This window comes from Xyrauchen texanus, chromosome 5, assembly GCF_025860055.1.
Source record: "Xyrauchen texanus isolate HMW12.3.18 chromosome 5, RBS_HiC_50CHRs, whole genome shotgun sequence".
NCBI lineage: Eukaryota > Metazoa > Chordata > Actinopteri > Cypriniformes > Catostomidae > Xyrauchen > Xyrauchen texanus.
This window is the reverse complement of record NC_068280.1, coordinates 2,044,783-2,058,653: the sequence shown is the minus strand read 5'-3', so window position 1 is coordinate 2,058,653 and position 13,871 is coordinate 2,044,783. Positions and strand designations below refer to the sequence as shown.

The window sequence follows — 13,871 nt, the reverse complement described above, 5'->3', positions numbered from 1 at the left end:
TATACTATTATTCACCCGTGTGTGTGTGTGTGTGTGTGTGTGTGTGTGCGTGCGCGTGTGTGTGTCTTTCATTGAGAAGAACATTTACATTGCCTTTAATTTTTAAAAACACTACCACAATGAACACATACTGCCTCCTACAGTGCACTCAAAAATCAGTTCAATTGTGATTTCAGAGTCAGGTCTCAGGAATATGTGTGGAGACAATTCTTGGCCATATAGAGAACATTACAGAGCTCCCTTTGAACGTAAGTGTTTAAGACTCTGTCATTTACATAGATACATGATTTACATAGTAATGTTATCTTTGTGGAAATACTGCCATTAACTTGTTTAATTCTGATCAATAAATTAGGATGTAAAAACTCTCTTGGATTTGGTCTTAAAAGCTTCAGAAAATACTTTTATCTCATCATCAACTGATCCAAATAAACTAGTGTCAGTAGGCAACAGTGTTTTAAAAAACTGCGAGAATCTTGTCTCCATGCTGGTGAAGCCAACAGAAACTAGTTACAATGTCAGTTTTACTCTTGACAATTTAGGTAAGTGAAGACACGACTACAGAATGTGCTTTTGTGTAGATAGTTTTATTGCATTTCTTTGTTAAAAATTAAAAATAAATGCAAAATGTTAAGTATCTAAAAACCCTGCATCTCTGTGTATGTTTCTATACTAGAGGTTCAAGTCTTCGTGGTTGGACCAAATGTCATCTTAAATCAAATCCCTCAGCTGGACACAACAAATTCTTCTGTGGACATTGATCTTATTGGAATTGCCAAGAACAACCATAAAACAAGTAAAAAAAAATTGTGAATCTAAGGAGACATGATTTCTCTAAACCAATTTTGCTTACAGGTTTCTTCATTAATCTATTTAATTTGTTTCTCTTTCTGTCTGTGTAACAGAATCAGCTGCTGTGGCTTTTATGAGCTACACCACAATGGAGAAACTACTGAGACCTGACTTCTTCAACACACCAGATGGCACAGTTAAAACCATGATGTCCACTGTGATCTCAGCAACTCTTCCCAAAACTGACAACACATATCTCACCAAACCAGTCAACTTCACCCTGAAACACATCAGAGTGAGTTACCTTCATCTTTAATGTTCCAGCACACCACAGTGTACAAGTCTAGAGACAATCAGAATAGTCAGAATTTTGCTTACAATACTTTGAATGTTCACAAGTTTGTTTGATCAGTAAAATTTCCCAAATATCCTAAAGTGGACTTTGTGGAAAATCAGTTTAATAGCACGGTAAATAAATATTTATGTAAATACTGAAGAGGAGGGCTATCCTTTCCGAATTATATGCTGGAAACATAGTACAGTTTATCAAGTATAAAATGTATACTTGATTTGTATATTAGTAGATCAATGTAAAAACACTCAGAGCTATGGCCTTCCAGTTAGAGCTAATTCAATGACATGAGCCATCCTGACAATTTGAAGAGGTAATGCATCAAAAACAAAGAGAGCTTTCACTTATTTTACATTTAAATAAGATCTTAAGCTAGTTTACAGCTATGCTCCAAAAAACAACAAAACCCATCTTCAGTCTGACTCATAGTTATGATCGAGTCTTGAGAAGAGACATATGTATCTAAGTGCGGCTTTCATATAAGGCAAATAAAATACAAGAAATTAGAAAAAAGAATGGAAGAACACAACACAACAGCCTTGAAAATAAAAGACATACTATAAACCAAGCACACTCTATTATGCCTGGACAATATGGCAAAAAAAAAAAGAAAATATTAATTTCGGGGTTTTGGAAAGAAGGGGTGTGGCTAATCCAACAGCTCAGTTCTTGGAAGTTCTAGAATGGCTAAAATCGCTTACAGTACCTTTAAGGATGATTCGCGATTCAATTTTTCAACTTTTAAAGGAACATTGCAGGTTCAATACAAGTTAAGCTCAATTGACAGCATTTGTGGCAGAATTTTGACACAATTTTGGCACTGTCTCCAAACTGTGCATGGTACATGAGACCATGTCCTAATGAAGCCTACAAAGTTTTGTTTTTATAGGAAAAAGTGCTGCCGAGATTTAGCCTTGAATCTTTTTTCATGTCGACCTTGTTAAATTCACAATGCCGTCATTTTTCAACAATTGCAAAAATCAAAGTGAAGTAAAGTTATATCTGTGTGGCTCATTCTGGAGATTATTTAGAGCCATTGTTTGGTAAAATCTGACCAAGTTTAAAGAGTGAGAAAGGTTTAAACTGTAAATGTCAAAATCCAAGATGGTGTCACTGTAATGGAGTTTTAATGTAAGGGGTCCATTGGACTCGTCAGGAGAAAAGTAATCAGATGCAAAAATAAATGTGTTTCTAAGAAAAATGGTTCAAAAGTAATAAACAAAAAGAAAGAGAATATTTTAACTGGTGGTGGTGCTATAGAGTTTGACCTAGAGACCCTAAAATTTGTCTGGTGGCTACTGATGCCCACCTCTATCAGTGTGCCAAATTTAATAATTTACCTATGTACGGTTCTATGAGCTGCCATTGACACCCATTGGGGAGGAATAATAATAATAATACTAATGGACACAATATGTGCTAAAGATTAAAAAAAAAAAAAATGTTTTCCATTAAAGGTATTTGAGTTATTTATGTTAGTAAGTAAATCAATTAAAATAACTGTGAATTTTTTCAATTTTATTGTAACGTTCATTTTGAATAAATGGTAAGGGTTAGCCTCCCTTGCCTCCTCTGAGGAGCCACCACTGCTTTGTCTTCATCGCTGTGAAAAATCACTGTGAAAGGGCCTTTATTGATTCCTCTTTTGTGTGTGCAAGATACAGCTTTGATGAAAAAAATATATAATCAGATGAGAGAATACTAACAGTTGACAAATTCCTAGAAGATAAAGTCTAACATTTTATGAATGTTCTGCCTTTGTAAAGGAGTCTGACCCCAACGGTTCTCTATTCTGTGTGTACTGGAATATCAGAGAGTGGATTGTAGATGGTTGTTCTGTTGTAAAGACCAACAGCAGCCACACTGTGTGTTCCTGTGATCATCTGTCAACATTCGCTCTCATGCAAACCAGCAGCCCACCAGAGGTAAGAGAACAGGTCAGACAACAGGTAAGACAGTTGTCATTTATACTGTGTGGTGTAGGAGCTTAAAGCTCATGGCTAGTAACCATACAATCCAGACATATTGAAAGGATAAAGGATGCTCAGACAGTAAATGCAGATAATAAGAATCAATGGAGTGAAAGAGGGAATTGATTTTTACAGATAACAGATAAAGACAGACCTACCATGAGCTCTGAGGCTGTTAATCAATGGTAAATAGTTCTGTTGAAGCCATCAGTCTTCGCTTTTTCAGTTTCATAAAGAACTGCACCTCTATCAGAAACGACTCGCAGACTTAAGTGAAATAAACATGGCAAGTATTTGATGAAATAATGATGAAACGTGTCTTTTTGGCATAAGACCCATCTGGTGGTTCATACTCGGACCCTCAGATCCTGCCAGAGATACAAGGAAGGGGGCGAGGAGACTACCCCCGAGCAGGACGGGACTCAACTTTTGCTGGTGGGGAGGTGGAGGTTGCTGCGTTGTCACACTGAAACAGCGAAGTGATAGCTTGTTAGCAGACTTTTAAAGCAAGGGCTAGTGTATGATTGGTTAAGGAGCTAGCTAGACAATGGCGTGATAAAGTACAGCTGTGAGTCTTCCTGCTAGAACTATGCTTACATTCCCTATGAACCCTGAAGAGAAAGATCCACCCATTTATATTTCTCAGGATGATGCACTGATGGAAATACTGAATTTGGTGGTGGTGATCGTGGGGCTGGTGTTCCTCAGTTTGGCCCTGTTGACTTTTGCTTTTTGTCGGTGGAGTCCTGGAGTGAACAATGTGGCTCGAATCAACATCTGCTTGAGTCTGCTGTTGGCTCATCTTCTGTTTTTAATCACACAACAGTCCCTAAAATACATACGCCCTAACCAGGTAAGAATTAGTGACACAACTCCAGATGACAGATATTGATCATTATAGAATTATAATAACTGCAATCTTTCTGTCTTTCATTGTCTCCAGGTGTTGTGTGCATTGATATCGTGGATTCTGCACTTCTTATTTCTCTCCTCCTTTATGTGGATGCTCATTGAAGCTATGCTGCTTTTCATCTGTGTGAAGAGCCTATCACAGATCTCCAAACAGAGGGAGGTGCTTAGCAGCGGATTCATGATTGTGATTGGATATGTGACTGCTCTGGTTGTGGTGGTCGTGTCTGTTGGGCTGGTTCCTGAAGGCTATGTCAGTGAAAAGTGAGTTTGTACCATTATTTAATGTGTATTATCATCAAGAATCGAATTGTTCTTGATTATTTGAAATTAAAGAGCTCAGCGTACTAGAAAAACATAATGTGATTTTCAGAAATGACGACTTCCTCCCCACCTCATTCAAACCTTCCACACCATTTTAAAACGGAGCGTTGTTTGAAATTAAGTTGCAAAAATGACTCGTTCATGAACTTTAGCAAATTTCTGATGTCAAAAATGCTCTCAAATGCTTTTTGAGACACCTGCCTTCTGTTCTATTCGTTGCACCGCTTCTATAATTTTTCTTTTTTCTTCTTCTTCTTTTTGTTTTGCCGCAAGAAAGTGTTTGACTGGCTGGTAGCAGCTTCTTTTGAAAATCATACTGCTTTGAAACAGAGTGAACTGTCCCTTTAACTGTATAAACTACTGTACATTGCGGCATGGGTTTTTCTGATCCTGTCACCATGAACTCATGCCAAACCAAAACCCCTTGGACTCAAAAGCAAACTGAAGTCACTGAGTGAGCAAAGACAGAGCTATGAGGCACTGTCAAGAACTACTGTGTCCTCCCACAGAATCCAATCTCCCTTGAACACTAATTTACATAGCTGCTTGTAATGCCTGCCCAAAAACAGTTCACTATATTGTGATTTCTTGTTCTATGTAATCAAAATGGCCTTATCCTTTTGCAGTAGTGATACGTAGTATACAGTACAAATAAATAATGAAAGTGTATTTACTTGCATAGATTATACAATAATCTAGAAGGCTCATCAATCAGAAAGCGGGTTGGCTAACCTCTTAGCTTTTGAGCTAACTGAAAATGCGAACATGTAATTTGACCATTTATAGCTTAAGTTATGTATTATGTTAACACAGTTAATACATAACACAAGCCCGTAGGCAGGGGGGGTTCGGGTGGTTCCCCCCCCCCTCACTGCCAAAGGTCCAGAATTTAAGTCGTTTTTTCATGTGATTATTGTCATCATTGTTTTAATCAATGCTTGTGACAAATATTCTGGAATGCTGTTTCAAATTAATATGATTTAATATTGTAGCTGGACATGTGTGTGTGTGCCGCGCGTGCAGTTCAGAGAGAGTTCTCGCAATACACTTTTCAAAGCAACAGTGAAGAAGCATCGCCTCTGAATGATGGGGGTGGGGTTATATATATATATATATATATATATATATATATATATATATTTTTTTTTTTTATATTAATTAAAGGATTTCTATATTTTATACACTCAATAGTCTACAAAATATAATAGCCATATAAACGTAGCGTAATTAATAATAAAACATAGTTGGATAGTCAGTGATATTAGCTGTGCAATATCGACTTTTGTGATTGGCCAATACCGGCAGACTGGAGCCAATGGAAATGCTTCTCCTTTGGTGCGCATCTTATTCCTCTGAGAACTTCAAAGCAGACCGCTTGAGGTAAATTATCTGGAATGATTTAATTGATTTACGATGCCTAGTATGTGAGAGTGTTATGTCTTAATGTGAGTTAGTCTGAGTGTTTTTTATGCGTGTCATGTTATCCTTTATTTATTAACTGTTATGAGTTTATTTTGCACCGATTCACTGATAGTGTGAGGATGTATGAGGTCACGAGTATGTACTAGTTGAGTGAAGTTGGATACATCTAATGAATGAGTGTTTAGTCATTGACAAAGCTTCAAAAAAGGTGTTTTGACTGTTTTTATATCAGGCTGTACAACCAAATAGTGAGTATGGGGCGAAAAGAGCAGGAGAGACGGAAGAGAAAGCAGGCAGCAGCGTCATTGTCGCAGAATATTGAACATATGTTCTTGTTAGGTTGTTATACATAAGCTAAGGTGTTACACGAGGAAGCATTTGACAACAATGCAGTAAATATTTTAGGTGCATCAAAAAGCGTGCTCGTTAACCAGCAGACAAGCTAATCCAGCACAAATTAGTGCATAAAAGGTCACCAAAATGAAGTATTTGAACCTCATAATTAAATACAAAAGGAGGAGAAAAACTGCAAAAAGGTCCACTTTTTGAAAAAAAGATCCCCCTTTCAATAGGCTGGCTACGGACCTGTAACACATTTAAAAGATATACATTTTCGTATTAGATGACATCAGTTGTCGCTCTGAGGTCCAAGGAGGATAGGATCTTGCATGACACGGGAGCAATGTGCTGTTTCTCAACACACAAAGTCTTAAAGGCATATATACAAAAATATATATATATACATATATTTTTAGACAATAATGGCCATAGAGAAGTTGTGAAGCAGTCATGGCAACTCTCTTAAAATTAAGGTGTTATAATGATTATAAAAAAGCGGGTAGGTTTGGTCTTGGTGTAATAAATCTGCTTACATTTCTGCTGTTGCACAATTAGACATAAATATAATCCCTTTGAAGCAGATCTAGACAATTGATGCTGGGGAGGAGGAGGGGTTCAAAGAGAAAACTCTCACAAGTGTGCTGCTGTGAAACCGGCTTACTTGCAAACAACTGAGGCAATTTAAATGTTAGACAGATTAAGCAATTTAATTGGCTGACAGATAACAAGTTCAAAAGGACCTATCAGCTTGTTCCATGTAACAATTAACTATGAAAATGTATTAAAAGTATTTTATGAAGAAAAATTACTTACGTTCATGGCTGAGAGCTCATAGTGCTTTTATCACAGTGATACCATCTGATAAATACCTTATTTCTGTTTCGTTGTAAATGCAATCATGTCAAAATCAGCCATAAGAAAAAAATATTGGTATAATTGTTAAACACACATTTTATAGTATTCTATTGACTATTTATATTTTGAGTATTTGCTCATTAACAGATGTTGGATTAAAAGAGAAAAAGGATTCATCTGGAGTTTTCTGGGACCAGTTTGCGTCATTCTAATAGTAAGTTATAAATATATTCACGTGAACTCTTGTACCAAAGGGAAATTAAAGTGATATTGATTTGCCTGTTTTTTCTGCAGTTAAACATGATTCTCTTCATCAACATCATTGTCTGTCTGAACTCAACTCAGAAAAACCTGAACGCTGAAGTTTCACAGATGAAACAAATCAAGTAACATAGACTGACATTAATCATTCTTAAAAGATCCTCAAGAGACATCAGTTGAATGTTTTATTCTGTTCTCTTTCTCTGCAGGATTATGGTATTTAAAACACTGGCCCAGTTTGTGGTTCTCGGTTGCCCCTGGATTCTGGGTTTCTTCACTAATAGCAGTAAAGCGCTGGAGATTCTCTTCCTGATCTTGAACTCCCAACAAGGAACCTTCATCTTCCTGATCCACTGTGTCCTCAATAATGAGGTCAGCCAAACAGTTCATATTGGCCATTGCTAGCAATGTCCAAAGAAAACAAAAAAATATTAAAATACCATAAAAATAGTCCATACAACACAAAGCTGCAGTATGGCCCCAGAAAATTTGAAAAGGTTATATGTACTACTTTTTAGTTTTATTATATTTGATCATTAAGGGGGTTGTACAATGGATGCGTCTGTCTAAAATTTTAAATAACTGATTGTAAAGCAGAACTTAAACAAAAGACACAAACACACACATGACGGACATGTTCGTAAACGATCTCTCTCTCCCGCACCATCCTCTGCAGTCAGCCTTTATCCCTGTCGGAGGCTTGATTAGCCTAATAAGGGACCGGGTGTGTAGACTCACGACTCGGCCCCGCCCTCTGCCCTGCCACACTGTTTTCTAAGAATGTAAGCGCGGCACTGCTTGGTGACTGTCGGCGGCACCCAGCTACGACTCTTGAGGCTTCTCAAATTTCTGCCGTGCCATGGAGCACAACTTTCATACTTTTCCATTAAATTCGACCCAAAGCAATATCAAAGAACATAGATAATTGAATCTAGCCATCACTGAATGATATATTGTGTATGTATGTGTCTTTCATACAACCTGCTAAATGTATTTTCAGTTATAAGAATGTCTTTAGTGGTTTGACAGATTGAAAGAAGCCCATTCAATGCTACAGATAGAGAAATTGCATAATTAACGTAGCCATTTCTAATTGTTCAGTTTGCCCAGTTACACCAGTTTCATACACTAACCTGCAAACTCATCAGCGTCACTTTGTTCTTCTTGAAGAGGAGCAAAACCTTGGTATTTTGTGTGTGTATTGTCTGCTACTTGGACTGCATTGCCGTGCCCTGTTTTTGATACCTGTGCCATGTCCTACAAGCAACACAGCGTGCCGCTTCTCATCTGGTGTGCGACCACCTTTATACTTCTCCTTTACTAGTGCTTTATATTTGTCCTTTTTGAAGCTTTACAGCTTTATAGTATTTATGGAATATAGTTAATATAGTTAACACCTTATAGTTATTCTATGGAATAGAGCGTTCCTAATCCTTGCAAAAATTAGGACTCAAGACGTCGTGCAAATCGACCCCCGCTACCCAGTATTCTACTTGCAAACATTCAATCTCTGGACAACAAGCTCTGCGAGTTGAGAGCGCGGATCTCTTTCTAATGAGAGACAAGGGACTGCTGCATTATCTGCCTTACAGAAACTTGGATGTCTGCAGAGATTCCAGACTTGGCCATCGAACCCGCAGTGTTCTCCGTGCACCAAGCGGACAGAGCAAAAGACCTCTCAGGTAAAAGCAGAGGAAGTGGTGTATGTTTTATGATCAACAAATCATGGTGTGATCAGAGGAACGTACATTTTATCAAGTCTTTCTGCTCTCCTGATCTGGAATTTCTCATGCTTCTGTGTCGACCATTCTGGCTACCGAGGGAATTCACAGCGGTCATTATCACAGCTGTGTACATCCCCCCACAAGCCGACACAGACCGGGCACTCAAGGAACTGTATGGGAGTATAAGTGAGCAGGAAACCGTGCATAACCGCGGTAAATTGTAAATTGTTACCGGGGACTTTAACAAAGCCAATTTTAAAACAATCGCACTAAAATACCACCAACACATCAGCTTCAACACACAAGGGGACCGGGTTTTGGACCATTAATATTCTCCTTTCCGGGATGGCTACAAATCTCTCCCCCACCCACCATTTGGCAAATCAGACCACTCTTCCGTTCTGCTTCTGCCCGCTTACAGGCAGAAACTGAAACAGGAAGCACCCACCCTCAGAACGATCCAGTGCTGGTCAGACCAATCAGACTCTATGCTACAAGACTGTTTTGATCATGCGGACTGGGAGAAGTTCCGATCCGCCTCTGATGACGACATCGAGGTTTACGCTGACAGCGTAACGTGTTTCATCAGGAAGTGCATAGAGGATGCTGTTCAGACCAAAACAATACGGATGTACCCCAACCAGAAACCATGGGTTAACAGAGATTTTCGCGCAGCACTTAATCGCACAGACCTCCGCTTTTAATTCCGGGAATGCAGAGGAGCATAAACAAGCCAGTTATGCCCTCAGCAAAACTATCAGAGCAGCCAAACACCAGTACAGGCACAAAATTGAAGGACAGTTCAACACCACCGACTCTAGAAGTACTGTATGTGGCATGGAATTAACATCATCACAGACTACAAAGGGAATAAAAACTCCGCCGTGAACACCGCTGCCTCTCTCCCGGACGAGCTAAATACATTTTATGCTCATTCCGAGGGAAATAACACCGCCCTCGCAGAGAGAGCACTCGTGGCTGACGCTACAGAGGTTGGTTCACTCTCCGTCTCTGTTGTGGTTGTAAACCGATCCTTCCAACGGGTGAACATCCGCAAAGCCACGGGTCCAGATGGCATTCCGGGCCGCGTCATCAGAGCATGCACGAACCAACTGGCTGGTGTTTTTACGGACATTTTCAACCTGTCCCTCTCCTTGTCTGTAGTCCCCACATGCTTCAAAATGACCACCACTGTGCCTGTACCAAAGGAATCAAAAATCACTTGTTTAAATGACTGGTGTCCTGTTGCTCTTACCCCCATCATCAGCAAATGCTTTGAGAGGCAAATCAGAGGTTACATCTGCTATGTGCTGCCCACCTCACTGGACCCATTGCAGTTTGCCTACCGCAACAACCACTCCACTGATGATGCCATTACATCTACACTACACACTGCTCTCTCCCATCTGGAAAAAAGGAACACATATGTGAGAATGCTGTTTGTAGACTACAGCTCAGCATTCAACACCATAGTGCCCTCCAAGCTTGATGAGAAACTCCAGGCTCTGGGCTTAAACAGCTCGCTGTGCAGCTGGATCCTGGATTTCCTGTCAGGCAGACGTCAGGTGGTTAGAATGGGCAGCAACATCTCCTCATCACTGACCCTCAACACTGGAGCCCCACAGGGCTGTTCTCAGCCCACTCCTGTATTCCCTATACACACATGACTGTGTGGCAACACATAGCTCCAATGCCATCATTAAGTTTGCTGACGATACGACGGTGGTATGTCTGATCACTGACAATGATGAAACAGCCTACAGAGAGGAGGTGCACACTCTGACACGCTGGTGTCAGGAGCACAACCTCTCCCTCAACGTCAGTAAAACCAAGGAGCTTGTGGTGTACTTCAGGAGGAAAGACGGAGAACACAGCCCCATCACCATTAATGGAGCACCGGTAGAGAGAGTCAGCAGCTTCAAGTTCCTCGGTGTCTCACATGGTCCGTCCACACTGAGGCCGTTGTGAAAAAGGCTCACCAGCGCCTCTTCTTCCTGAGATGGCTGAGGAAGTTTGGAATGAACCACCACATCCTCACACGGTTCTACACCAGTACTGTAGAGAGCATCCTGACTGGCTGCATCACCGCCTGGTACGGCAATAGCACCGCCCACAACCGCAAAGCCCTGCAAACTGCCAGACACATCATAGGAGGTGAGCTTCCCTCCCTCCATGACATCTATAACAGGCGGTGTGAAAAAAGCTCGGAGGATCATCAGAGACTCCAGCCACCCGAGTCATGGTCTTTTCTCACTGCTACCATCAGGCAGGCGGTATCGCAGCATCAGGACCCGCACCAGCCGACTACATGACAGTTTTTCCCCCAAGCAATCAGACTTTTGAACACTTGATCTCTCACGATCAACAATCAGCACTGCACTTTATTAATCTTATTATCTCACACTGGATTAATAATTATATTCTCTTCACAATACAACTAAAGTATATCCATTTTTTATATACTCTTTATTTTATTTTTTTTATTGTATATATGTGTATTCTATATTGTGTGTACTGTTTACTGTACATTGTATATTGTGTTGTGTAATTATGTGTACATTTGATATGTAAATTGTGTTGTGTAAGTATGTTGTTTACTGTAATTGGTATATGTCTCGTCACTGTCATGACTGCTGTGTTGCTCGGAACTGCACACAAGACTTTCACCTACTGTTGCACTTGTGTACATGGTAGTGTGACAATATTAACAACCATTTAGAGCCTTTTGGGCTGAGTAGCCTCTCAGAAAAAACTCTGGGCACCTTTCCCCCATCGCGATCTTGTGAGATCTGTGAAGGGGCGATCGGTCAGGTACCCTGTCGTGCCACCCCACAGAGCGTTGCCTCCCTAGGCACCTGCCTATATTGCCTATGCCAGGCTCCGCTACTGAGTTCTAATATGAATATAATAAGAATATAGTAGGTGATAACACTAATACTTTGTGTTTTATGGACGCTAAACATTTTTTACTTCAATACATAAATTAAATCTCTATATTCAGGTATAATAATTTAAGCATTTTATTGAAGTTTAATGTTGACAAGCACCTGTGTGTTTTTTGTTTATTTTTTTATATTTAATTATTTTGAAATATGATCATTTGTTTACCCTGTTTTAATCATCTCTATTTTCTTGCCTGTCTTGGTAAGGGAGGAGGCAGTTCCATAAACATTTCTGGATTTTAATGGTTAAATTGAACATAAACTCACTCCTCTCCTCTCCTCTCATTGTGTTTCAGATCAGGCAGCAGTATCTGCAGTGGTTGAGCACTATTTTGCCTGGAATTAAACCCCAAACCATCCAATACAATGAATATACAAACTCTTAAATGAGGTACGACTTTTCAAGAGATCGGGTTGGAAGTGCCCAAAATCCAATGAATACTTCAGTGTCCATGTTTAGAGAATGAGAATGCTGTTATTATCAAAGTGATTCAATCATTATTGGCATATTACAGTACATTTCAGTCTCAGTGATTTTCTGTTAAAGTTAGCAATTAACATGTAATACAAGTCTTATTTTACTTTAAGTTTTTTTTTTTTCACTTTTATTGTTAAATCCTTTTTATTATTTCATTGTTTTTGCTTATTTTTGGTGGAGGGCCATGATGTTTAAGACCCTGTTGTTTTCGATGTATGCTTTTTCTTAAATTGCTTCTATTATACAAGAATATTTAGTGTAAAATAGACTTTAGAGTTGTGTTTCAGATCAGGCAGCAGTATATGGAGTGGTTGAGCACTATTATCTCTGGAATTGAACCAAAAACCATCAAAAGTGACCGAAATCCATTGACAACATCAGTGTCCATGTTAAGAGAATTAGATGCACTATAGAAGTGCCATTATTTAAAAATGATTTAATCATAACTGGCATGTTACATTTCAGTCTCAGTGATTTTCTGTTAATGTTAGCAATTAACATGTAATACAAGTCTTATTTTACAGTTGTCAATATATTTTGATGTAAATCTACTTTAAATGACACTTTTTGTTTTATTCTTAAATGTTTATTATTTCTTTGTTTTAGTTTTTTCTTGGTGGAGGGCTATGATGTTTAAGACCCTGTTGTATTTGATTTATGCTTTTTCTTACATTTCTTCTATTATACATAAGAATATTTAGTGTGAAGTATCATTAGTGTGAAGAATATAAGTGTGACATATTAATCAATAAAAGATATATAACATTTCCTTCAAAACTATTTATCATTATTGATTTCGTAAACACATTCAACTACTGCATATAAACATGAAGAACATCTGGTCAAATGTTCTCATTAGCAAACACAAAAATGTATCTGTTTTCCCCAAAACTATAAACACAATCTTAAAACTACACACCAGATTAAACTTCAAACTTACATGTCAAACCCAAACGTTTCACTTCACAAACATATTCTCTTCAATCAAAACAAAAGATACACAGAACTAAGCATAATACTCTTACTGCAATAATAGGGAATCATTTTTACAGCTCAACCTGTAATTTGATTGTAAACTACATTATACTACATACAATATGCAAGTGTGCAGGATCAGGGAAGCAATAAGACAAAAACTTTTATTTCTAGAGAGTGGTCTAGTTAGTATACTGTAGATCTCCGTTTGGAAAGCACCAAAACATCACAATACATCACAGAAAGGCTAATAATAAAGATCACCAGACTTTGTGCATGTTACATTTGAATACAATTTTGATTTTAAGCAGGAAAAGAAGAAACAGATCAAAAAATAACAAATAAAATAATAATATTTCCTCATCATGCTGAAGCACAGTTTAGTGCACAATAACACACACAAACACTAGAGAAATGCCAATACACACTTATTGTACATCATTGTCTTGACACTGTAAACAATAGTTAACTGAGTATTAAGCAAAGTTCCTGACTTAGTTTGTTCTGATTTATTGACTACCAATTTTA

At 38.6% G+C, this 13,871-nt stretch overlaps 1 protein-coding gene across 2 annotated transcripts in view; it reads left to right on the top strand.

The window, feature by feature from the left end:
* Positions 1–13,121, top strand: part of LOC127643780 (uncharacterized) — a 33,764-nt gene extending 20,643 nt beyond the window's left edge. For both annotated transcript variants that reach the window (XM_052126657.1, XM_052126656.1), the window contains 11 exons: positions 177–248; positions 356–542; positions 677–796; positions 906–1,087; positions 2,911–3,069; positions 3,761–3,967; positions 4,058–4,287; positions 7,111–7,177; positions 7,258–7,349; positions 7,434–7,596; positions 12,187–13,121. In XM_052126657.1, coding sequence (XP_051982617.1) covers positions 177–248; positions 356–542; positions 677–796; positions 906–1,087; positions 2,911–3,069; positions 3,761–3,967; positions 4,058–4,287; positions 7,111–7,177; positions 7,258–7,349; positions 7,434–7,596; positions 12,187–12,276 — 1,569 coding nt within the window. In that variant the 3' untranslated portion in view covers positions 12,277–13,121. The remainder of the gene's footprint in view (positions 1–176; positions 249–355; positions 543–676; positions 797–905; positions 1,088–2,910; positions 3,070–3,760; positions 3,968–4,057; positions 4,288–7,110; positions 7,178–7,257; positions 7,350–7,433; positions 7,597–12,186) is intronic.
* Positions 13,122–13,871: the final 750 nt, after the last annotated feature.